Source organism: Pieris brassicae, chromosome 12 (genome assembly GCF_905147105.1).
Source record: "Pieris brassicae chromosome 12, ilPieBrab1.1, whole genome shotgun sequence".
NCBI classification, from domain to species: Eukaryota; Metazoa; Arthropoda; class Insecta; order Lepidoptera; family Pieridae; genus Pieris; species Pieris brassicae.
The window spans coordinates 2,360,262-2,385,093 of NC_059676.1; the positions used below are offsets into that span (position 1 = coordinate 2,360,262).

General features: G+C 31.3%; 1 protein-coding gene across 2 annotated transcripts; it reads right to left on the minus strand.

The window, feature by feature from the left end:
* Window positions 1-281: 281 nt before the first annotated feature.
* On the minus strand, window positions 282-24,832 carry LOC123717568 (chaoptin-like). 2 transcript variants are annotated; one of them, XM_045673645.1, is made up of 6 exons: window positions 24,662-24,832; window positions 7,248-7,424; window positions 5,143-5,287; window positions 4,364-4,474; window positions 1,056-4,048; window positions 282-622 (listed from the first exon to the last, which is right to left on the minus strand). In XM_045673645.1, exons 2-6 carry the CDS (start codon window positions 7,420-7,422, stop codon window positions 336-338), a joined length of 3,711 nt encoding a protein of 1,236 aa, XP_045529601.1. In that variant the 5' UTR covers window positions 7,423-7,424; window positions 24,662-24,832; the 3' UTR covers window positions 282-335. The 2 variants fall into 2 exon arrangements, with proteins under 2 accessions (XP_045529601.1, XP_045529603.1); XM_045673647.1 differs by lacking the exon at window positions 24,662-24,832 and adding an exon at window positions 18,893-19,008.

The window sequence follows — 24,832 nt, forward strand, 5'->3', positions numbered from 1 at the left end:
AATTCTGTACTAGGTCATGTTAATTTCAAAGAATACAACCACATATTTAGGAAAAATATTTAATTCACATATTTACATGATATATTACAGTGTCATATGACAATTCATATGGTCTTTAACTGTCAATAAAAACAACTTTAAAATTTGACTAATAAAATTAGGTACAAAAGTTGACTAGAGTGGCTTAAGAAATATCATCAAACAATTATAATCTACACCTATTACTGAAAATAAGAATATATTTTACGTATACACGTAATAGGTATACAATACTTACTATCTGATAAATTCTACAATTGGTTGACTACGTATGTACACTTTCTACCTGAGCATTATCACCTAAGAATGAGAATCCACAAACAAAACGTCATTTGGTATATGAAACTGGAATAGTTGGGTTGAGCGTCGCTTGAGAGGGCACTAGCATGGCACTCGGCCTCGTCCGCGCGAAGCTGCAACAAGGCCACGTGTCGCCCTGCCTGATCAGTGCAGGTTGCACTGTGGACAGCTCGTCTTAATTCAGAGCCAGCTTCGTTCTCTTGCAACCACCTGCGAAGCCACGCCCCAAGCCAGGCCAAACCGCACTCGCAGCGTAACGGGTTCCCAGTGAGAATTAGACCACCTAAACAGTGACAAGGGTTTACTTATTTATTATTCAAACCCAATTTACCTCTTCGAGATTGTGGGGTATTAAGAATTAAATCTCATTACCAAGATCCATCTGTTGATAGTTTTAGTTAATACGATTTAGGTAAAGATGAAATTTCATCATTTCATTAATATAATGCGATAGTTTCATGTTAATTATTTTAATTCATAATCTGTGTTTGTTATTTTATATCACAAAACAATTGTTGTTTTGCAGGTATTGAAACTAATTACCATAACACCCTAATCTGCGGCCGTAGTTAAATATTAAATTTATTTCCAGCGGATTATAATCTTCTACAACTGTACAATTATTGAAAAAACAGATTTGACTTTTAAATTGATAGTTTTTCTATTTGTATTTTTGCATGATAAAATGTTATCAAAGTTCAGCAATGTGTTCGTACCTGAAAGCAATTTTGTCGCTACGTGACTCCAGCTCGTAAAATTCGGGTAGAAGATAGCCGGATTAAGCCTAGCGATTTGATTGTAACTGATGTCTATGCCTAGTTGTGGTATTTGCCCGAGGTGCTTCATAAATGCAGGAGGAAGTTTTGATATTGACGTCTCCGTTATTTTGATAAATATCTCTTGGCTGCTTGCGAACGGCTCGAATGCATCATCGTGAATCCTCTCCAAATTGACACCCCTTATCTCTAAATATCGTAATTTTCTCGCGTCAATTCCGTGCAGCTGCTCATTCATTGTTTTATCTTTCCAATGTATTACTAATTTATACAGTGAAGGAAGCGAGGAAGTAATGTTTGCGAGTCGGAAAGTGGAATGATTTATCGCGGACCAAGTTTGAAGATGCAGGGAGCGTAAGGAAGTTAAGGGACGGAAAGAATCTTGGTCAATGATATCAATGTATTTAAGACCATTTAAATTTAAATGTGATAAGTCGTTCAAGCCTTTAAAGCTATTTGGCGTTATTCTTACAACGGGATTGTATGAAACATCCAATATCTTGAGATTTCTCAAATGAATCCACATCTTTGGCACTAAAGAAGTTAGTCTGTTATGGCTTATGTCTAAGTGACGAAGGTTCACTAATCGTTTAACATCAGTCTCTTTAAAACTGTTAATGTAATTAGAAGTCAAATTGAGACTCGTTAAGTTCGTTAAAGGTAGATAAGGCACCGACTTTAAACTTATGTTTGCAAGATTCAAATGCCTTAAGTTGGGAAGGTTGTGAAACAGCTCCTTAAAGTTTGCCTTTATAGAGTTGAAACTTAAGTCCAAGCGACGTAAGCTACCAAGACTGGAAAACGTGTTATCAGATAGTACCGTTAGCAGATTGCCTCCTAAGCTCAGGCTTGATAGGAATTGTGTGTTCCGAAATATGTTGCCGTCCAAATATTCTATCCTATTGCCAGTGAAATCTAGGTGTCGTAATGTAAAACCTATTTGCGACAGGGCTGTGACCGGAAACAGCGATATCTCGTTAAAACCTAAATCTAAATGCTCTATTATAGTGTTTTTGAAGATATCTCTAGGCAGCAGTCTAATATTATTGTGGTCCATTTTTAGGTATCGCAGTTTTCTTAAATTATAAAATTGTTCCACAGATAACTGTGATATTGCATTGAATGAGAGGTCTAATATTTGCAAAGACACTAAATCGGAGAATGATTTTCTTTTAATTACACTTATGCTATTTTTATGTAAATCTAAAATTTCTAGGAAGGCGGACTGGCCGAACGCTTCGCTTACAATGTGTGTGATTTTATTATGAGATAGTATGACATGTCTTATCGTATATTCTACAGCGATAAAAAAATTTGTTGGCACCTCGTAAAAATCATTGTAAGAGCCGTCAAAAATATTAATAGATATTGGAGTATCTCCTTCTACAAATCTTATTATATTCCTGCTTACATTTACAGTAAAAGTTACGTATTCGTTGGAGACATTATGTAACGAGTTGAGATACAAATAACTTAAGTTGTTACACTGAAGTTCCAGTATCTCCAGTTTGGGTAAATTAGCGAATGTCTTTGTCTCCATCGAGTCAATTATATTGCTCGCGAGAGATAAATATCGTAAATTAGTTAAGTTTGAAAAGGTGTACTTCGTCAAATTACTGATTTTGTTGAATGATAAATCCAAATTTGTTAATTCTGGGGTACGGCTAAAACTTTGTTTATTTATAGAACTTAGAAAATTATAGGACATTCTTAAATTGCTAATAGTCGAAGAAACATTACTACTGTGGTCGTCTATCACTATTTCTATAATTCTATTGTAATCTAAATTCAAATATTTTAGATATGGATACGCTGCCAGCTCGCTTATTTTAAGGATGTGAAAATCGTTATTGTCAAACGATAACCAACTGAGATTTTCAAACCCATCGTCGACTTCGATCGGAAAGTAGCCACTGAAGAGAGTTGAAGACGACTCTAAAACGTGCAGCGAGCCCGATAAATTAGAGAACGACTGTGGATGTACATAGTACAGGTCGTTAAAGCTTAAATTGATTTCTTTCACTGGCAAGCTAACAGGAAATATATTATTATTTATCTGTGCAATCCTGTTACCTTTCAAGTTTATAGTCCCCAGGGAAGTCGACCAATCTCGGAATTCATTGGGTAGCAAATTAGATATCTTATTGTAGCTAAGGTCGAGATAACGAATCGAACCGGCCTCGAGAGCGTGGAGGGTGGAAGGCATGGAAGTTAGGAAGTTACCGGCGAGCGACAGCGTCTGAATACGAGCCGGCAATGGAGGTGCCTCCTCCAACTCATTGTAGGCTAATGATAAATGACGCAGTCGCAAAACCTGTGCTAGACTGTCCGGCAAATAGGACAATTTGTTGTGCTCTATTTCTAAATGCTCCAGCGAGTTCTTCAACGATATAAATAAGTCTCGAGATATCGACGTCAGTTTATTATAGGAAATTGACAAACGCTCTATTCGATTGTTCAGAAATACCGACTTTGGTATCGTGATCAAATCGTTCAAGTCTAAAATTATCTGTCTGATTTGAATTTCTCGAAATAGGTAGATTTCTATGTCATCCTTTAATTTGTTATTACTCAAATCTAACTTTTCTAACCGTTTTGTTTTGTTGTGTAGACAAGTGCCATTCGAGTGAAATGTAATTAAATTATGACGGAGGTGTAATATTTGTAGTCTAGGGAGATTAAATATTAAGTCACAGGAGAGGCCGTAAAGGAAGTTATTCGATAACTTTAGGACCGTTAGGGACTGGGGCAAGGAATCATAACTGATACTGCGTAAATAATTGCCCTCCAAGTCTAACTGCAACAGGTGAGTTAGAGTGGAGAGAGCTTGGGCTTTCAAATGAGATATTTGATTATTGCTCAATGATAAACTAGTTAGTGTATCTTCTAAGTAGTGCCATCTCACTTCTGGTCCGATATGTGATATTAAATTGCTGAAATAAAAGTGTTTAAAGTTAAAGACCCGTTTGTACTGATAATACAAAAAAAACTTACAAGTGACTAGAGGTTGTTGACTAAGTTAATTACGACGATCTTTGAGACTGCAGTAAGGGTACAAGTTGGATTAGTTTACTGATATTTAAAGCTGTATGCTTTTGAAAGATAATTCTTATCTCTAAGAATAATATTAAATTAATAAAATATTAATACAATTATTTCAAAGTAACATAAAGTGGGTGATATATTATTACTGAAAAATATTTAATGTTTCAGTAATATGTAGTTATGAAAATGTAATTTATACGCACTTTTGCAAGTTTAACCAATTCAAAACTCGCAAATCATTTAGACCTTGTTCCGGTATTTCTGTAAATTCGTTGTAACCAAGGTCTAAAGACGCCAAGGAACTTGCCATTGAGCTGAAAAAAAATACATCAAATTAAAAAAAAAAACTTTATACATATTAAAAAGTTAAAGTAAGATAAATGGGCAGTCTACCCTTTTAACTGTATATTGAAATCCTAAAGATACTCAATAAAATTGTCGCGGCGCGGGAAGGTGCATTATCTGTATTTAAATAGGGGCTATTAATGTTTTTCCTTTATATAAAGATATATATATATAAAATTCTAGTGTCACAATGTTTGTTCCCAAACTCCTCCAAAACGGCTCGACCGATGCATAGGATTTTTTAATGCATATTCAGTAAGTCTGAGAATCGGCTACTATCTATCTTTCCACCCCAAAATTTTATTTTTTTATGATACAGCATACAATATTTTTGTATATATACATACATACAACCCATTATTGTATAATACCCCTCTATGATCAACTCCTATTTTTATTATAGTAGATGGGTTATTTTTATTGAAGTAAAAAAAAAATTTCCTGGAAATAATATACATAGCAAAACGAGGTTTGCCGGGTCAGCTAGTAAAGATATAAAATCAAGAGTTGACCCGTGACATTAAAGCACTCGAAACATAGGGACAAAGACTTGTATATAAATGTTAGTCGCTGAAAACTAGTAATACTTTACCTTATGTTAATATAAAATTTACGGAAATATAAAACAAAAGTTTACCTTAACGCATGAGCTTCGATGTAGTGTAGTTTATTCGCTACTAAAACTAATGTTTGTAAATGTAATCCATCTAGTGCACTTTCAGTAATGATTTCTAAATTTGACATACTTATATCTAGGTGTTGAAGCTCTATCCGAGGCCATTCTGAAAAATAAAAAATTCTCAATACAGAGAAGTCAATAAAGTAAAAAATTATATTTATATGTTTGCAAAAATTATTTGTATATATCTTTAATTTTTTCGCAAATGGAACCTGTGACCACAGAGTAGACACAGTAAATCACTCGCCGGAGGTCAGTAAATACAGAGTTAAATTAAAAAAATAGTTGTGTTTCATTTAGCTTTTGTTATTTGATATTCGCCAAAGAATAAAATAATAATTTATGTTCTTTAAAATTATATACATATACGTATATAATAGGATTAAGTTTTATTTTCCAAGAAGTAAAAAGGTTTTATATTTTTTTATTATTAGCTAAAAGTAACCTAAAATACAATGGCTACTTAACTATTTGAATGATCTTATAGTATCAACCCTAGTTAAGTCTTGAATAGGGAATTGCTTTTATCGGCCAATTCAGCTATTTTTAGATATACTTCGAGCTTAAAGCCGGCAGAAGTTCTTTACGATTTTGTAATAAAATAGAAAATACATATTCCGTTTCTTAGTATCTTATTTTTACAAAGTTTTATACATTAGCAAATTGGTTTTGCATATAATTTGTTTGTTATATGCATTTTGTTGTAGAAAAAAAAATTCCCACCTAGTTATCAAATAAATAAACGAATTTTTATTGAACTTTATTAATCGATTTTAAGTTATTTGATTTTCAATAAAAAATGTAAAGTGTAATGGCATCAAGGTTAAATCCTTAGTGGTTGTCTGGTGTCTTTGTACCTAACGTTTAAGCAATTCATGAAAAAATTATATGTACCTTGGAATACCTGAAAGAGGTCACTAATTAGCCTCACTAAAATGCGTAATTAATTTAATTACATATACATATCACGCATGAATTACTTTTAATTAAAACCTTTCATTCTGGCTATCCATTAAATACTCTTTTTTGAAGCATTATTTTACGTAACACTTTAGTTATATCGGATTTTAAGTGAACCAATTGTAACATAGTTTTTAACAGACATGTTTACGTCTACATATAACCCATGTAAGTCGGGCCATTAATAGCGTTACTAATTTAAAGGAGAATATTTTCTTCGAGCAAAGAAATTAATGTCAGTTGTATTTTGTTGAACGAAAGGCCAGTTCTTTATCACTACTTTGGGCTCTGCTGTAAAGCCTAGGTCATCAAACACAACGTTTATTGCTTGTTTAATAGCTACGGAGGCGTTTTTACTTCAATATATTCTGTACTATCCACAATTTTAACTTTACATTAGAGTGCAAGTGTTTGTTAATGTTTTGATATTAAGTAGGTTATATATTTATTTATTTATTAACACATCGTTGTCTATAATATAAAAGTGAACATACGTAATTAAATTAAATGGAGGGCAACTGCTGTACATGAAGCCTAATTTTATATTAACTCCAGTATTATGGCAGTGTCATTTTTATTGGTTATTTAACATGACATATTTATTACAACAGTAATTAATTTCAATCAGTCAATTACAATGCTTTTAGTCACTTTTAACAATAATAAAATTTATAATAAATCATATTTTTAACGTTGTACATATTAACGTTGAACTATTTCACATATTTTAAAATAGTTTTGAAGTCACGACATAGATGCCATTCACTTTACACAAAAAAGTTATGATCCATAAACTTTTATTTTAGATATGCTTGCTATTATTTAATTTCAATTCTTACTTATTTATTCTTTTAAGAAATATATTAGTTATTATATATTTGATTATTGTAAAAATTGGCGAAAAGCATTGTAATATCTCATGTTAAATAAACAATAAAATTGACAATGCCATAAAACTGCCATAAAACTCAAAACCATAGGATGTCATACAGTGTTGAGTTATTATATTTAAATATAAAATTAGGCTCGCAGCCCTCCCCAAAAGTCCCTTTATTAAAAAAACAAGTTTACTTGCAGACATAATAAATAGTATAAAATAATACCTGGAAATCTATGCAATGGCACGGCTGTGCAGGACATATGCGCAGTCCTGCAGGAACAAAGGGGGCTTGCAGAGCAGGGCTCCAACCGTTCGGGGGCCAGGGCTCCCACCACGATGCAAGCGGCCAGAGCCGCCAAACGCAGCGCATGCCGCCCACTACCATCGCTCAACACCATCACTAAAACAAGATATTGCTTAAATAAGTTATTTTATGAGTATTTAAAGCACAAATATCCAACAGTATTACCCAAATATGCTAGTGACAAAGTACAATAGGATGATCCCACCCTTCGACCAGCTGAGCCTCACCTTTACAATGAATACATTCTTCAAAAAGTACAAAAAATTGTAATGATTCAACAGCCGCACATATTGATTTCCGAAAGGTTAATCCAGTTCTTAGGTTTCATTAATTTAAATTATATTTACGCTTGTGATACAGATTTCTTACGTACGGAGGTAGATATAGTTGTGAGGATTAGACAACCCGTTTAGAAAGTTTATTCTATACCTATAATTGTATGTGCATATAATGTTGTAACGTCATTTTAACGTTTCGCTATTAATACTGAGAGAATGCCTTGAATTCTTAACGTAAATATGCTCTCGCTTACACTAAACAGAATTTCATATAGCCTTTAAAGGTTTTATGAAATACTAAAAGAAAAATGTTGTGGTTTAATATAGACATATAAGAAGATTATTACAATATACCGAGACAAGCTATTGTAATAAGGATACAGAAAACAAAATGATACATAATAAATTAAGGTTTGTCGTTTGCCTTTCTTATTGTACTTGAAGCGGACACCCGGGATGACATTGTAACCACAGATGGGGGACAGTAAAACTATAGTTTTATTATTATTGAAGGGATTCGCTATTAAATAATTTAGAATTATGTATACGCCGCAAATTTGACATCTTTACGAAGTCGCAAATTATTCATATAATAGCGACCTTATTATAAAGCGTGGACTAAAGTTACAAAGACGATGGTATTTCCATATAAAAAGCATGATAACCATTGTGACTATATAGACGGTATAATATGGGCCCTTTGAACGATGTAGAAACTTTATAGAGATGATGCATTAGTGTTACTTCGATTATCCTCGTTACTCTTCTACACTTCCGTCCGTCAGGCAGAATAAAGTAGAAATAAAGATATACATAATATCGACTTCATAATCAATTAATTTATTAAATTCTGTGGTAAGATGAATAACAATAGTAATTACAATTCAAAATATTATTTGCAAATTACGCCCAGATTCAAGGAATCCGATGTTGGAGATTTTATAAATAAAATTGGGAACTTAAATCCTTCGTTAATTTTAAATAATTAATGAGCACGTTTCTATTAATTAAGGAGCTGCTATTTAAAGCTGAAATTTCAGCAGTTTCTTCGGCTCAAAATCCGAAATAAATTTTACTAAAGATTTTTAGTTAACCGGGCCAGAGCTAAGATTAACAAGTTGAAGTGTCCGTGACCTGTTTCAGTTTTCGTGGCAAATTGCTTAGAATTTTTTAACAATACTGATATTTCTAGTTGAGCTGATTTTTTGTTATATTCTTTTGGAGTTAAAGTTTTAATTACTATCACGAGAGTAAAATATACTTACTTTAATAAACTGGACTGAAAACTGGCGTTAATCACATAATACAATTGTAAAATCGAACCTGTAAAGTAATTCATTTTGCATTGTATAGCCCGTTTATCGAGGAAATATATGAACTATAAAAACATTGTAAATATGAAAATAAAATCACGCTATAGGTGAATTAAACTAAAGCCTAGCTCACAGCCACATTATGATGGATTCACTTTATGTTTACGTGTTTAGGTAGGTATACTAAATTAAAATATTTATTTGATATCAATTACAAACAAAAAAGAAGCTATGGTCTACTAGCTTCAGCGTGCGTGCTCATCCCTAAGGTCCTTACCAAAACCGGCATGTCTCAAATTCTGATCACCTACTTGTCTATGAAATAAAAATGATCAAAATAACCGATATGATTTGAGACTCATGAGTTGTAACGTCACTGATACAAATTGATATTTTAATAACGTTAAATTTAATTAGCTCAATATATTTCTTCCTTCGAACTAATAAGAAGTACGACTACTTAAGTACTTAACACAAAACAGAATATAAGATTTTAAATTCCGAACGCTTTGCTAATGCTACACACACAATGTGAGATCAACTATTCTTCTTGCAGTAAGTCGTTCGTAGGATGATGATAAGATATATGGAAATCAACTAACACATTCAAGATTTGCTAATTAAATTATGTTGTTAGCCAACAATCCACAAAATCTAATCCACAAAACTAAAGCGCATGGTGATGCATCTAACAATAGAGACTAAAAAAGTTTGTTTAAAATAAATTCAGACAAGAACAAGATATCCTAAGGATTGTGTTATATGTACTGACAATGATTTAATTGAATATGTAGAGGAGTAACTGTACATAGGTCAAATAATTTCACAAACAAACAACATAGGTAAAGAGATATCCAGAATAATATCTAACGGGTGGAAATATTAAGGAATGTATTAAATACAAGAATATAAGCATTTCAATAAAATCTAAATTATTTGATTCATGTATATTGTCCTGTCCAAAAGTTTGTCAACTGTGGGCCAATAGTATTCGAGCACAAGAAACTTATAGCATACCAACACGCAATGGAAAAGAGTACAGTTGGAATAAGAAATTCTGATATCTGGAAAAGCCAGGATGAAGACAGTATACAAGATTGGACGTTGGAATGACTATTAGAAGCTGAAATGGATGGACGAGCTATAAAGGGTAAGGAGAAATGGCCCAGTAATCTAACAGAATGGTGTTCACGTTACAAAAAGCGTGGACGACCACATAATCGATGAGATGAGATATTTAAAAATATGATCACAAAGAAAGCTTTCATTTGCTTAGTGTTGAGGAGGCCTTTGCCAATTGGCAATCGGATGAAGAGCTGATGCTAGATATAATATCATTTGAATACGAGCTAATATAGTTTCAACTTAATTTTCCGAATAAAAGGCTATATTATTTATTATTAAGTTGTTCGTACTTAATAATTTCATTGGCAACTTACGCAGTTAACAATCAAAAACAAAATATATTATATGATACTGAACTTTAGAAAAAGTATATGTGGGACCTGTCAGGTTGATTAGCGACATTTAAATTTTAGCCTAAAAGGATTTTAATACTCCTTGCATATAAATACAGTGATTAAAACTTAAAACAGTTATTTCTCTTAAAACTATAAAGTTGCACAAACAATATTTACGTAACCTTAATATGTAATAGTTTTTAAAAAGGAATATAAAGAAGGTCGCGATATAAAGGATTATTATTATAAATTATATATTATTATTATTATTATCACACTAACAAAAGAATAATGATTTATGTCTGTATTAAGCTACATGATATATACATCATATACAATGTTTGATTTTCACTTTACTTTTTATGTACTTGACATATACGTTCTTACTTAGTTTCCTTGTATGATAGGCATTATGTAGAGATTTTAAATAATTAATTTAGTTCTTTAATCATTTACTTTAAAATTAAGGTGTTTGTTCAATTATTGTCAGAATAATAAACGAATTAACTCTTATCATAAAAATACATTCATTTTTCAACGTGCTTTATTGCATTACAGCAATTGAAAAATGTGATTAAATACAGCAAAATATTTATTTCACGAATGTTGGACGTCGAAAGTCGAACCAGGCTTTATTGGGTAAATGTTTATTTGCATATGACACGTAGGGAATCATTAAAGAGTCATTTATGTAACAGTCATCTGACAAGTGTTCTGAAATAGAATTTTTTAAAACCCTTGTCACGTACACTAAAATATCACGTACGTATAAATAAATTTGAATGAAACTGGCTCACAGTATACACGCGTTTTTACTATGCAATAAATAAATAAAGCTAAGTAAAATGTCCCCCAGTAAAGTTGATGAGTATAATTTTGGTGGGTGGGAACAAAACACGACAAAATATTCTAAAAGAATATGGGCAGTTTTATCTGATAATTTATGAAATAGTAGCACATACGAAGTGATATTTTCTATATATATTATTAAAATTAAGAAACATTCGTTAAACGCATTAAACTAGATTAGATGTTGAGTTTTATTACAGTTGAAATATATAATCTCTGATTTCAATTTAACGAAAATGTCGGTCACTGTAAGATACTGGTAAGAACACATAACATACTTACTGTAAGATAGTGACAGGTATTATCATACATATAACACACACACTTACTCTATTGTGTACTTCCACGTCAGTTAGTTGTCACAGACAAAAATAAAGTCGAACCTAGCTACCAAACTAACGTACTCGCACTAATGTGGAGCGCGGCAAACCATGTCTGCGATGCTCCGAAACATCACAAGAAAGTGAGGGATAAATTATAATCTACCTACCTTGTTTTACAATAACAAACCACGCAATTAATACGTATATAAAATATTATATAAATGTTCAATCTATTTTCACAGTGTAGTACACACTTTTAAATGGAATTGCATTCTATTGTGTTGCTTGTTAATGTTAGGTATGAAATTTTTGTTTCCGATATTCAATTGTTTCTGTCAAACGCATCGTTGTTTATATTTATGCAAATTTCGTTTTATTTAGATGTTGCTCAGACAATGGCTTCGGTTTGTCGCTATCGATTTCATGTTAGTTCGTTTTTGACGAAAATTTGTAATGTTTTAATTTTACATTAAGTACAACAAGACAGTCAGTAAGCCAGTCGGGATGAGGATAAAACAAATGACAAAATTGTGGCGTGTTTGCCTTTGTTTATTGTGATCAATAAACGTTACGTATGAATACTTGAAGCATCTCTAGTCTAATTATAAACATACGACATTTCACCAAATTTCGTGTTTTCTTTTACTTTCTTATCTTTTTTATAAGATTTAAGAGCATGGGGTCGATCAGGCTCTTAAAGCGGAACGCCTAGTCGAGGTGATACCGATGCCATTTTGCATTCTGCGCTCACATGCAATGATGCACTACTATATAATGGTGACCTAAACCGAACTTAACAGACAGCACCTACACATAAATACAGATAATCCGAACATCCATAGGGTTAAGGTTTCCACGCCATGAGAGTAAATTTGCAAATCATTTGCAAACTTATTTGCATAAGAAAAGCAATGCACAAATGTAGTCTTTGAATCGTGCTGCGGTGCTCGCGTTCCAGCAACTTCTGGCGAGCTTCCAAATTTTATTTCCTCTACTATTACCTCGTGACAGCGTGAAAATAATTCAATAGTGTGGAAACAATTTCTTTTATATATTAGGCAACGTTATTACATTCTGTATTTTTCATGAAAAAGCACAAACATATATATTCTTACTTCATATTTGAAGGTTTTTAATAGCAAAAGATATAATTGGGATTCAACCCTTCATTTAATACTGGCAGAATCTTTATATATAATAGAAGTCCTGAATTTAATTATCGGCGAATATACAATGGTTTTGACTTGGAACTGAACTAGAGACTTTAGAAACTATTAATGCAACAGTTACTTCAACCAACACAAAAATGCACTTTCTTCGTCCAACGCTTTTTCTCTTTCAGAGGCCCTTTCATCTTTAGCCACTTTCTTAACACTTCACTATGGACTCAAAACTTTACATTCATTAACCATCTTAAGCAATATCTTTGCCACGCGTCCTGTCCTGCAACGGAAAACATTCTTCTTGTACAACAGTAATTATAAAATTGTATGTGTTATGTAGAATATATTATGCCAAGTATCTTAAATAATTAATATGTTAAATGGAAGAGACTAGCTGCCCACACAGGGAATTCTAGTGCGGGGGGCAGGTCTTTTTTATTACGTGTGATAAGGTTTTTTTTTTTCTACACGTAGCCGGCATAACACTAATCACATTCATCTAACTAAAATCAGAACCGAAGACTTTCACAATTTAACATCTCACCGAGCAAGTCTACAACAACCTACTGGAGCAGTGAATTCCCCTGAGAAGGTTTAAGCGAATGGACTTTGATAATCTTATAGACGGCACGATATTTTATAACTTTATATTTTTCTAATGCCATAACAGATGTACACACGTTGGCCCCATTTCCGGTTGGGCCTTGGGACTACGAAAAATCGCAGCTTTAAATGGATCGATAGTGATTAAGCCTGAGAATGCCCTAAAATTCGCCGAGGCCGCAAATCTATTTTACAATCGACATCTGTTATGCAGCTGCAACTTTATAATGAGGCGTATAATATTATGTCGTGTCTGTCATTGCAGCAAAAGTTTTGGTTACGCTTAGTTTGCGCTACGAACTTATTTCTGCCTTTATTAGCTGCATGTTTGTGCAATATTTTATGTAACTGTTGGGTAAATAGTTTTGCTACGCCGTACGTTAAGCTAATACAGATAATACATATTTATGTATATTATAGTATTAAATTTACTTTAAGCCCCGGTTTCTGAAATATGCGCATTTGACAAGCCCTAAATAGAAAGCCTGCACTCAGGCCGAGGTAAAAAATAAACATTGCGAAATCGGCAAACATCTAAATATCTACGATGTCTACGATCGGAGCCACAGATGGCTATAACTACTACTTATAAAGGAAATAAGGAAATGATCAAACATTCAACATGAAGACCCATAGAGAGTAGATCCAATATATTATTCATACGCTATGATAAGACTCGCTTCATAAATTGTAATTATATGTGCAATTAATTTATCAAAGATTTATTATAATAGAAAAAAATCTTTGTATTTTCGTCAATTTGACAATAGATAAAACCATTATGAACAATAACACTTTCCTTAAAATTCGATTATTAATTAGATTTCCTTAATAGATTTTTTTATGACTAGAAAGACCGGTCTTACTTTTTTTATGTAATAGGAGGCAACTAAGCAGGAGGCTCACCGGCTGTTAAGTGATACGGCCGCCCATGGACACTCACATTGCCAGAAGGCTCACAAGGGCTCTGCCAGCCTTTTAAGAGTTAGTACGCTCTTTTCTTGAAGCAACCTAAGTCGAATTGGTTCGGAAATACTTTAGTGGGTAGAGCTGCACTGTCTGACTTACTTACGGATTTATTTTAAAGAAGGTAAAATACTACCTTAGGTGATAGCACCTGCCTAAAATATGCTCTTGATGACATGGAGCAAGGCGCTGATGCTATAATTGAGTATAGGATATGCGATTTATAGCATGGTTTTCTTAGGTGTTGCCAGACCGCAATATATATTTTCAATTGTTAATAAATAATTTATCTAAAAATAGAGTATAATAGCATCATCAGTAAAATTACTGAAATTTATAAACTTATATTACTGCTTTAATAATTCCCGTTCTCGCTAAGTTTTAGAGATGACAATTAAGAAACTGTTTTATAGAACGAGAACTGTTAACAAATTTCGTATTGATGAAAAACTTTGGAGAGTACCTAGTTTCATCTACGCTACTCGGGCGGATACTTAAACGCAAATTACTCGGTAATTTAAAATTCTTGGCGCGATTCATGAATAATATATTACCACTAATGTTCTGTATAACGAAGTCATTTTGTAGAGTTATTTTTATAATAAGTAGTTGCATAGTATTAGTTGGCTGAATTAAACGGGCCATGTTTTTGTGAGTAATAAAGAGTTATTTAGGCGCGAGACTTAATAGTGAGATCGCACTGCACAATTTATTTTTGATTTCCAGTGCATCACATACAATTGATATTATACAAGAAACACATATGTAATATTCATAGAGCACACTATTCTGAGAATTTTCATTTATACACACAGTATAATTTATTTTCTATATGCAATTAAATAGTAATTACAAAAAAAAAACAATCAACGATGAAAATAAACAACGATACTCACCAACTCCAACATGGCGTATGTGCCAGAACAGCATTGTGGCTAAAGGACCTTGTCTACACTCCAACCAAGGAACATGCACAAAGTATGAGCTTACTTATGCTATTATCAGTATACATGTTTATATACAATGAATATGTTCTTATTGATAGCGCTATGTTTTGTTATATGTGGATTGCTATTTCAAAGTTTTGACGATCATAGCAGGTGTGTTATCTCCGCTTCTCACTTTGGGGAAAAGGTGTATGGAACAAAAAATAAGATAAAACATGAAAATAAATGATGTTAATAAATTTTAAGAAAAATCTTTATAAATTGAACCATTTGTCTGAATATGAAAATGTATATTGTTTAAAGTCCTTTAAATGGATAGAGATTAGTCTCCTTCCTACGCGGTAAAATAGTTTCACATAATCGAACCTAAGACCGTAGCTACCCCATTTTTGATATATATATGTACGTGTTCGATGAGTGGAGCTATAAAAATAACAATGTCTATTTCCAAGTCTAATTTAAATAACAAATAGAGTACATAGAATTCAAATTAAGCAAAGGAAGCTTAAACTAAACCTTTAGTTGTGTCGAAACACGAAACATGGCACTGTAACCAGGGTACAGACAAGGTATTAACGAAGTGCTAACTGTAAGTATATAACAGTGCTTTTATTTCATGTTTACTCGGAATGTTTCGGGTAATTAAAGACTTGCAGCTTGTGCCTTTACACAGTGATGAAACCGGCAAAATGAAGTCGATTAGAGGGTAATCTATTGATAAAATAAAGCGATATTTTCTTTTGAAATTATTGATTACTGTAGTTTTACAAAAGTAGTTTAAACAGCTTGTAGATAGTTACTGTGCTAACTAGAGTCATCGTGGAAATTTCCATTTTTATATGTGATTCATCTCAACTTTAGTTTTCCGATATAAACTATTATTATGACTGGCAAAGTAATATTTTAAAACATAGAAGTTAATGGGATAATCTACCGATTGGAGAATGTGCTTCCGGCCTGTTTGTTTCTTATTTACTTCAAAATATAAAATTTAAATGGAAAGATGGGTAGATTGTATGTTATGTCGTCAAATTAAATATAAATAGAAAAATATAAAATAAGTTTCTCACTACACAGCACCGTGAAGCTCCCGAACCCTTTGTAATAAGATTACAATACGTTTGCTTTCATCTCCAGCTAAGAAAATGGCGTGAGAGACTTTAGTGCCTAGGTTTTGCTTTTTTTGGCCGGGTCACCGTGGTTTTAATATTAATGTTTTCAATTGTTATTTTTGGTATCATTTCGTTGCGTACCTCAGTGTACAGGTTGGTGTTCTCAGCAATAAACTATTAAGCTGGTGCTTATTAACTAATTAATTAATTTCTTAAATGCTTTCGTTTTCTAGCTTTTGCCTGAACTCGTGCTGGAAACCCTCTGAGTTTGGCTTCTAGCAGTTATAGATCCTTGTGGTCTCTATTTGCTAACCCCGTATTACCTCTTCATTTCTATGTTAAAGACAATTGAGCTGTATTTGAAGGGTTCTATTTTTTATTATTGCTATGTTGGGTGTTATTTTTTCCAGGTTCTGCTCAAAACCTAGTTTCCATATTGTAGTATCCCTCTTTTTTCTTTCCATTTTCCCGGTCATTATGTTTTTATTATATATAGATATTTCATAATGCAAATAAAGAGAACTGAATATTCATCAGCGCTGACCTTAAATCTAAATAAAATGGAAATGAAAAAAAAAACAACCAAATGAAAGAAATTAAAAATGAATGCTACCGTAAGCGGAGAGCTTATAACGAAGAAACGGAAAATAATTGAGAGTAGAAATGTTAACGACAATCTGTGGTCTATTTAAAACAAACAGCAAGCATTTTAATCTATTCTTAATTTAATCTGTGGCAAATAGTGAAATTTATTTCCAATAACACAGAGTTAACCACATGTATTTCGTTAATAATTAATTTTTGTACCGAATTGTAAATAATATTAATCATCAATAATTTATATTAAAATATTTATGCAGAATATTATTATTCTGCATTATATTATTATGATATTTCATTGATTCATTCCATAAAGTTATCCATAAACATTTTAATACTAGTAATAATTACAATAAATCTTTATTTATAAATACCAATTTATTCTGGTGCTTACAACACTTTATAAGAGAGAACTTCAAAGTAATTACGTAAAGATATATTTAAATTTTATTTCGAAAGTAATAAACTTTATATTCAATTTAATAATGTGGTATACGCCAAGTAATAAATTTGGAAACACTAACCTCATGAACATATTTTCAAAGGATTTTCGGCTTGAAAAAGGTCAGACAGAAATGTTATTTCTAAATGTATTTGATACGAATATGTTTGTTATGATCTTAAACTACAAACATTTGATAAGTAAAGCCAAATATTGTTTATAAATGTTTTCATGTCTAAAATATAACGAAAGTATGTTTTATTACCGTACATTTGAGTAAAATCAAATATTGCTTTTCTTTGACTTTGACCGAAGATACTGGGTTAGATTGCCAAAACAATACTTTGGTTTGTAACAATCAATGAATGCACCACAAACCATTATTGTCTCATTAAACTATTCTATAAGTTTTTTTAAATATAACTTTATTTTTTATATTCTTGAATGCCTCTTATTTTACTGTAAATATATCTTATAAGCTATTTTTATAAACCACGTTTTACATGAAGATAATTTGACATTACGTCAAAGAGAAACTAAACTTTTCGTCATATATGACGTGGGACCAAGGAATGCGTCATTCTATAGAATAATATTTGACCGTTCCACCGCTTAATAATACGTCAATCAGGAAAAGAAAGACGCGCAAACTTTAACAATTTTTTAGGCGAATTAAGACTTAGTTTCTTACTATGTCCAGATTATTATAATCACTCTTTCTATTGATAATAGCTGTATGGAAAACGGAATTCAAAAATTTTGCATACACGTTAAAATCTCTAATTTAAAGATAAATTTAAAACCTTTTTATTAGGCTACATTACTTTACTATGCACAAAATTCAAAGATATTATATTTGTGACAGGTGATGTGTTTTGTATCAATATATTAATTAATACGGGGAAATTATATGCTTATGATATAAATATTTAAGAGAACGGCTTCAGGTATATCGAGTGTTCATAACACGCATTCGGAAATTATTTGCATTCATGAAAATAATTTTAAAAGTAATTTATTTTAGTGTTTAAACTTTTAACAATCTTAACTTAGGTTTTTTTTTAAATATGAGGACTGGTTCATACTGAATCTAATTTAATTAGACATGCATTAAAGTTAATCTTGGTGTTAGTGGTAATAGATTTGATAATTATATTCTATATTAAAATATATATGTATGTGTGTTATTAATATATACTAATAGTAACTAATCAATAAAAGCACTGCCATTCCGCAGTCCGTAGTTTTAATATTATATTATTGCTATTTTGTCTATACCTGATTCTGTTTTAATAACGTTTTAAATTAAAAAAATATATATAAATAAAAATAATTATTTACTAAGTAAAATTACACGTTTTACGGAAATATAATAAAAGCAAAATTCATATATTCGTATCAATTATAAAACACTAAATGCCTTTAAAGAGAAGTAACAATCTTGAGAATTAACATTAGTTTAGGTATGTATTAAATCAGATTGATTAATTAAACGAAAATCTACTTACCCAGGTTAAACTGTCACGAAATCCGATGATACATAATCCACCCCCACTCGACAGCATTTAATTTTTTATTGATGGCATTTTAATGGTTTCAAGCACGATCGTTTCATTCGACACTTGGATGATGAATGACTATGGAAATAAAATTTATTTGCTCAGCTAAAACGCAATTTGGCAAGTTTTATTCGAGCAGAAAGTATTATGAAATTGATTTTTGAGAGATCACTTTGTTTGCTTATGGTTAGGATGAAAGTTACTGAATTGATTCTATTTACACTTTATATATTTATAAGAACCCGCTAGTGTTCTTAGAAATATCTGATCGGCTCGAACGTCTGGACAAATATTTGTGTTTAGTGAATAGCTAACCTATTCACTATATAGTTTAGTGATTTTGAGTTTATTTGTAACAAACATTATGTTGACGAAAATACACTATATTGCTTAAAAACTCGTCTCTAATCAGGATTTTATATTTTTTACTTTTTAAGTGCAAATACTTGGTTGGACCCGACGGTCTGAAATTCCGAGCAGGGGTCAATACCCCTTTACACAATTGTAAAGGAAGCCATGTTGCATTTTCTCATAGGCTGTATAGAAATAGTACTGACTTGTTTAGTAGATTGTCATATATTTAATGAAAATCCTTAAAAATAATTGCTGTAACATATATTTTAATGTGATACTCACGTATAAGAAATTGTGTATTTATAACTTAATTACAGTGTGAGTTTTGGCGCCAGTGATCGATATTGCAAGCACATTGATGCAGCGCGTGGAGACTGTGATTGATGCTATATCGAAATCAGGCTATAAAGCAACTGCAACCTGTTTTTGCGTAGATCGAGCTTTCGAATAGACATATTAGGGACGAGATTGATTACTATTAGAAATATATCGTTACGATGAGATCTTAGTACCTCGATCTACTTCCTACATCTTTTTTCCTCTTTTATCGGATCAGATACTTTAACACATTAGAGTTAAAATACATCGAAAAATAAAAGGACACAAGTTATGTTCAGGCAGACCGAAAAGACATTAAAAAAAGAATTTATTTATTTATATGTCTTTACAATTTGAAAGACTGATCTAAATCTAAATAATACGAATACAATAATCAACTTTCAAAAATAACTATAGTCGGCAAAATCGCTGAGTGCAACGTCAGCGATTACCAAGGGTTATGCCTTGGTAACTCACAGCACGTCAAAATTCAGCGGAATGTGGAATATAGACATTTAGATAGCATTATATATATTTAACAACATAAATTTTATCATATTATTGTTGTCTGTGAACCTGATGTGTTTCTCTGGTGACTGGTGAGAAAACGTTAAGTAGTTATCGAATAGAAGTAGTGTAAAAACTTGCATTTATATCCGTAAAATAAGTATATATATAGTTCCGTACATTTAGTCTCCGTGTGCAATCCGTCATTTAAGGAAGGGATATTGGCGGAATCTGGTGCAACTGACAGCTGACGCATGACGTACGATGTGTCCATAGACAACTTAGGAACTTAGTACTGGAAACATGATGACTATACCACAGGCTAGCTACTGCAGATATAGATGAAGCTACGTATACGTATATTAAGTGAGTATTACACAAATAAAATTAATATACATATACAAGTGAGTTAATTATACAACGCGTTTAACATTGTGGTGTGTTTTAAGATTTGGTTCCAAATTTAAAAGAGAAGAATAGAGCACGCATTTTTTTCCATTATAAAGTTTCTTTCAAACTTATAATGTCAAAAATGCAAAGTTTATTGTAAGATAGGGAAGTTAACTATAGGAAATTTGGCAGGCGTACAGTATAGAGGAATTCCCACGCTTATCCAATGACACCCGTCCTTTGAATTGACTAATGGACTACGAATCGTTTCACACTAGTATTATTAAAACTGGAGTTCAATGCTCAGTGACTTTTGTATTCCTTTATTGTATTGGCTTGCTAATGTATTAATGAAATTGCTTAAGTTGTACACTTTTAGTAACTGAATTGTAATAAGCAAATTAGCCATATTACAAAGCATGGTGACTTCGAATATTTCTTGCGTGCTGCTAACTCGTGTTATATATTTAGTAGTTTCCTTTATTATAAGAAATATTTAAGCGTTGCACAGTAATTTGAATTGATTAATTTAATATTATTTAGAGATAAATATATTAAGTGTTATCTAATTTATTTTACACCACGAGGCTGTTTTAAGATCTCTTTTTGAGAGATTGAATTTAGGCATTACGAAAAACGAATATAAAAACATTTTAGGTAAAATGAATGAATCAAGTCACGAGTTAATTATGAAACTACTAAAAAATTTACGTAAGCCATAAATCTAATTATTTATAAATATAAATAACGGAAGGTAACATTATAACTTATTTATTGAATTATTTTCAATAAACGAGACCTTCAAAATAGGAACATATATTCGTACGTTATGTTAGGTTTGCTTTCTTTGCATTTTTATTAATTAATGTAAACATTAATTTTGTTTAAAAAGTCTCGCTGTTCTTTTATAAAATGTTCATATAAATACATGTTTTATATCATCTTTCAATTTTACAGAAACTCTTAAATACCTTCTCTTTACTTCCAGCGGAAAAGCGACTTGAGAAGAAAATAAACAATAGTATCCCGTTTTATTTCAGCACTCAGTTATAGCATTGTAGTTGAGTTTGTCGTCCATGAAAGAGTAATCCTCAGTACAATGAGGTAGCATCTTGACGTGTATAGTGCCGCTCAACGTGAGTCTATGTACTTATAACAACGTTTATCTAACAGCTCTAAATGATATAATAGCAAAATGTTTACGCATATAACATATTTGCTATGGGCTTTCTATATATGTTTACAAGGATTGTCTGGGCGAAGTCGTTTGTATGAGATACGCATAGTCTTTTATTTAAGTATTTTGTGGAAACCTTGTAAAGAAAAGTTATATGTATTAAATTTGGTACTTCTGATTAGAAGACATATCAATAATAGAACAAAAAGTGTAAGATTATTAGCCGCGAGTCAGTGATTAGGTACATTCAACTGTCTAATTTCTTTCAAACAGAGATTGTGGTAAATGCTTACTCTTGTGTATAATGTGTGCTTAGTTTATACTATTTGTTGTTTATAAAATATTCATGTCTTAATGTAGTAGTAGCGTATTATTAGACAGTTATAGTTTAAAGAGCCTTTTAAGATCGTAGAATATCAAATACTGGATTGTTCTACCACAATTGTGACCGCAACTATACTATATACTATAAACAAAAACATCATAGTTCATCAACAACATCAACCGAAACCTCATCAAATTTGTTTATGTATTTGTCTATGCCTACTTGTGTTATTACAATTATTTCCTACCGCCTATGGCTAAATTAAACTTTCACATCAAATATAGTAGGTAACCATAGTCAAAATACGATGATAATGGACAAAATAAATACTATGATGATATATATATACTATATGATATCTAACATCGTCGGTAAAATTAATTTCTTAATTAGATTTTGATTCTTTAAGGGTTAAACAATAATAAATGTATATGTTATTTATTTTTTTCAACTGTTTCCAACACGTTTCGTGCATGTGAGTGTGAGGGATTTATATTATAAAGAGATGTTTATTTTATCCCTTAAAGAATCAAAATCTAAATGAGAAGTTAAAAAAGATACCGAGCATATTAGATATACTATCATTCTTACGCATTATAATTATTTGATGTTAAGATATAAACACATTTTTATTTTTACAAATAAATTAAATTTTAAAAAAATATTTAGATTACTAAAACTGTAGAATTATTTATAATTATCAAAATAAAGGTTAATCGGAACTAGTGAAACGTACGTCAGTGTAATAAACTAAACACATAACTTATTATTATTTGTGACATAAATAAATTTTGATTTGATTAAATAGATTAATATTTTTTATGCACACTACAACAAACAGGCACATAATACAATATTATACTTACTTTATTCTTTAAACTACAGACATCATTCTCTAATCTCAATCTTAAAATATACCGTTGTGTTTTGTTTTCGATCAATTAGCATATTGTTTTCGTAAAATTAACAACCCACCGCTACAGATGTACCATTGAATATTAATATCTTTAAAACCACAGAGTAATCAAGGATCGTTAGCAGATAGTAAATTTCGATATTACCGACCTCTGGTAACGTACCATTTAAATTGTAATAATTAATACAGGTAACGAATGGAATTTCCCTTTGAGCTCACCATCAAAATAATTTTCACTCTCCAACTAACGACGCTTAATGTATCTACATTTCGTACCTACAACAGAAATCTCTTCTATGTAAAATACGAAATGTTGTGAGAAAACGATATAAATAAAAATGAATCTTCGACTGGTATAACTTCTGACTATGAATATCCAAAATATTGCATATTTTTAAATAAAAAGGATTTTTATAATAAATATAAGATACTGTGAGAGATATATATTATGTGTCTATTTAACTAATATAATATATTTAAGGAAGTTTATATAACATCGGGCTAGAATCTGGGAAAACATAAAATATTGAATTTGTAGATTTATTGTTATAAATTGTTAGATTTGTTTAAAATTAATTGATATGACTATAGAAGCTTATGTTAGACAATGCTATTAGTATACACAATTAGATAAATATAATGTGTATTATTAAGACGGTAAAACTTTGACTGCAAATTTACATTAATTGTCCTTAGCCTCGATGACAATGACTATGAAACATAAAAACTAATTTAATTTATACCATTATTAATATTAACTCATTCTTTCGAATTTTTGTGTATTTTTATTATTAATATAATTGTATTTGGAGATTGGCAAGAGAAGCAATGGGAGATGTACGCCGTATAGGCGAATGCAAATTTGTATGTAAATTACCTAAGTCATTATTATATCTGCATACACAAGTACCAAAAGGTTTTATTTAACTTAATATTAAGACTTCATCGCGCGATTTGATTATTAATTTAGAAGGAATGCCTTTACATTATTTAACACATCTACGAGCAGAAATTCCTTCTGATGTTTTAAGATTTAGCGACATAAAATTAATACGAAGTTCTGGCAAGCGACAGTGAAACTCAATATAATATTCTCTTATAGATCACAAGATGTAGTTAAGGAGTTTTGGTAATTATAATTAGTTTCAAACAGCTTTAATCAAGATAATTAATATCTTAATTGTCAGAATATGATAAAATTAATTTTGATTATAATGAGAATTCAATTTTTAGAAACCCGATCTTGGGCTTATTAATGTACATACATAAAAGCTTTTATACTCTTCGTTCTAATTAGGTTGTTGTGTAAGTTAATTTTAGGGACTAGAATGTATCTAAAAAGTAAAAGTGTTATAAAACGTTTTTGAATAATTTCGGCAATAATTAAACTGACCGCTATCTGTTTAAAATTAATTAATTGGGATTTTACTCATTAAAACTGCGCCTAGTTCAAGAGGCTATTTGTTACAAACTGGAGCTCGTAGATGAGTTAACGAACTAGGGCTTGATGAATTGGTGTTCTAAATACACGATGTAGTATCCATTCCGGGTATAAACTAACTTTCAATCATTATTCTAGCAACTGATCAATGCAACTGCAATTTATTGCCTAAGTCTTACCCAACACTTGTCTACTTTAAACAATCATAAATAATTTTCGAAAATGAATTTTCGTGAATAATTTTTTTTAAATCGAATTTGCATTCTATTTTTGAATTATAAAATACTTACGAATAGTTAAAAATCACATCACTCAACACAAGTTCCAAATTCAAAGTTTAGCTACACGTAAACGTTTGCCGCAACTATCCGTCACTCGCGGATGCCTGCAGTGCCTTTAATTGATAACGAAACATTTTGAACTTGCCGGGTCGCAGTATAGGGCCTGAGTACGGCACTAAC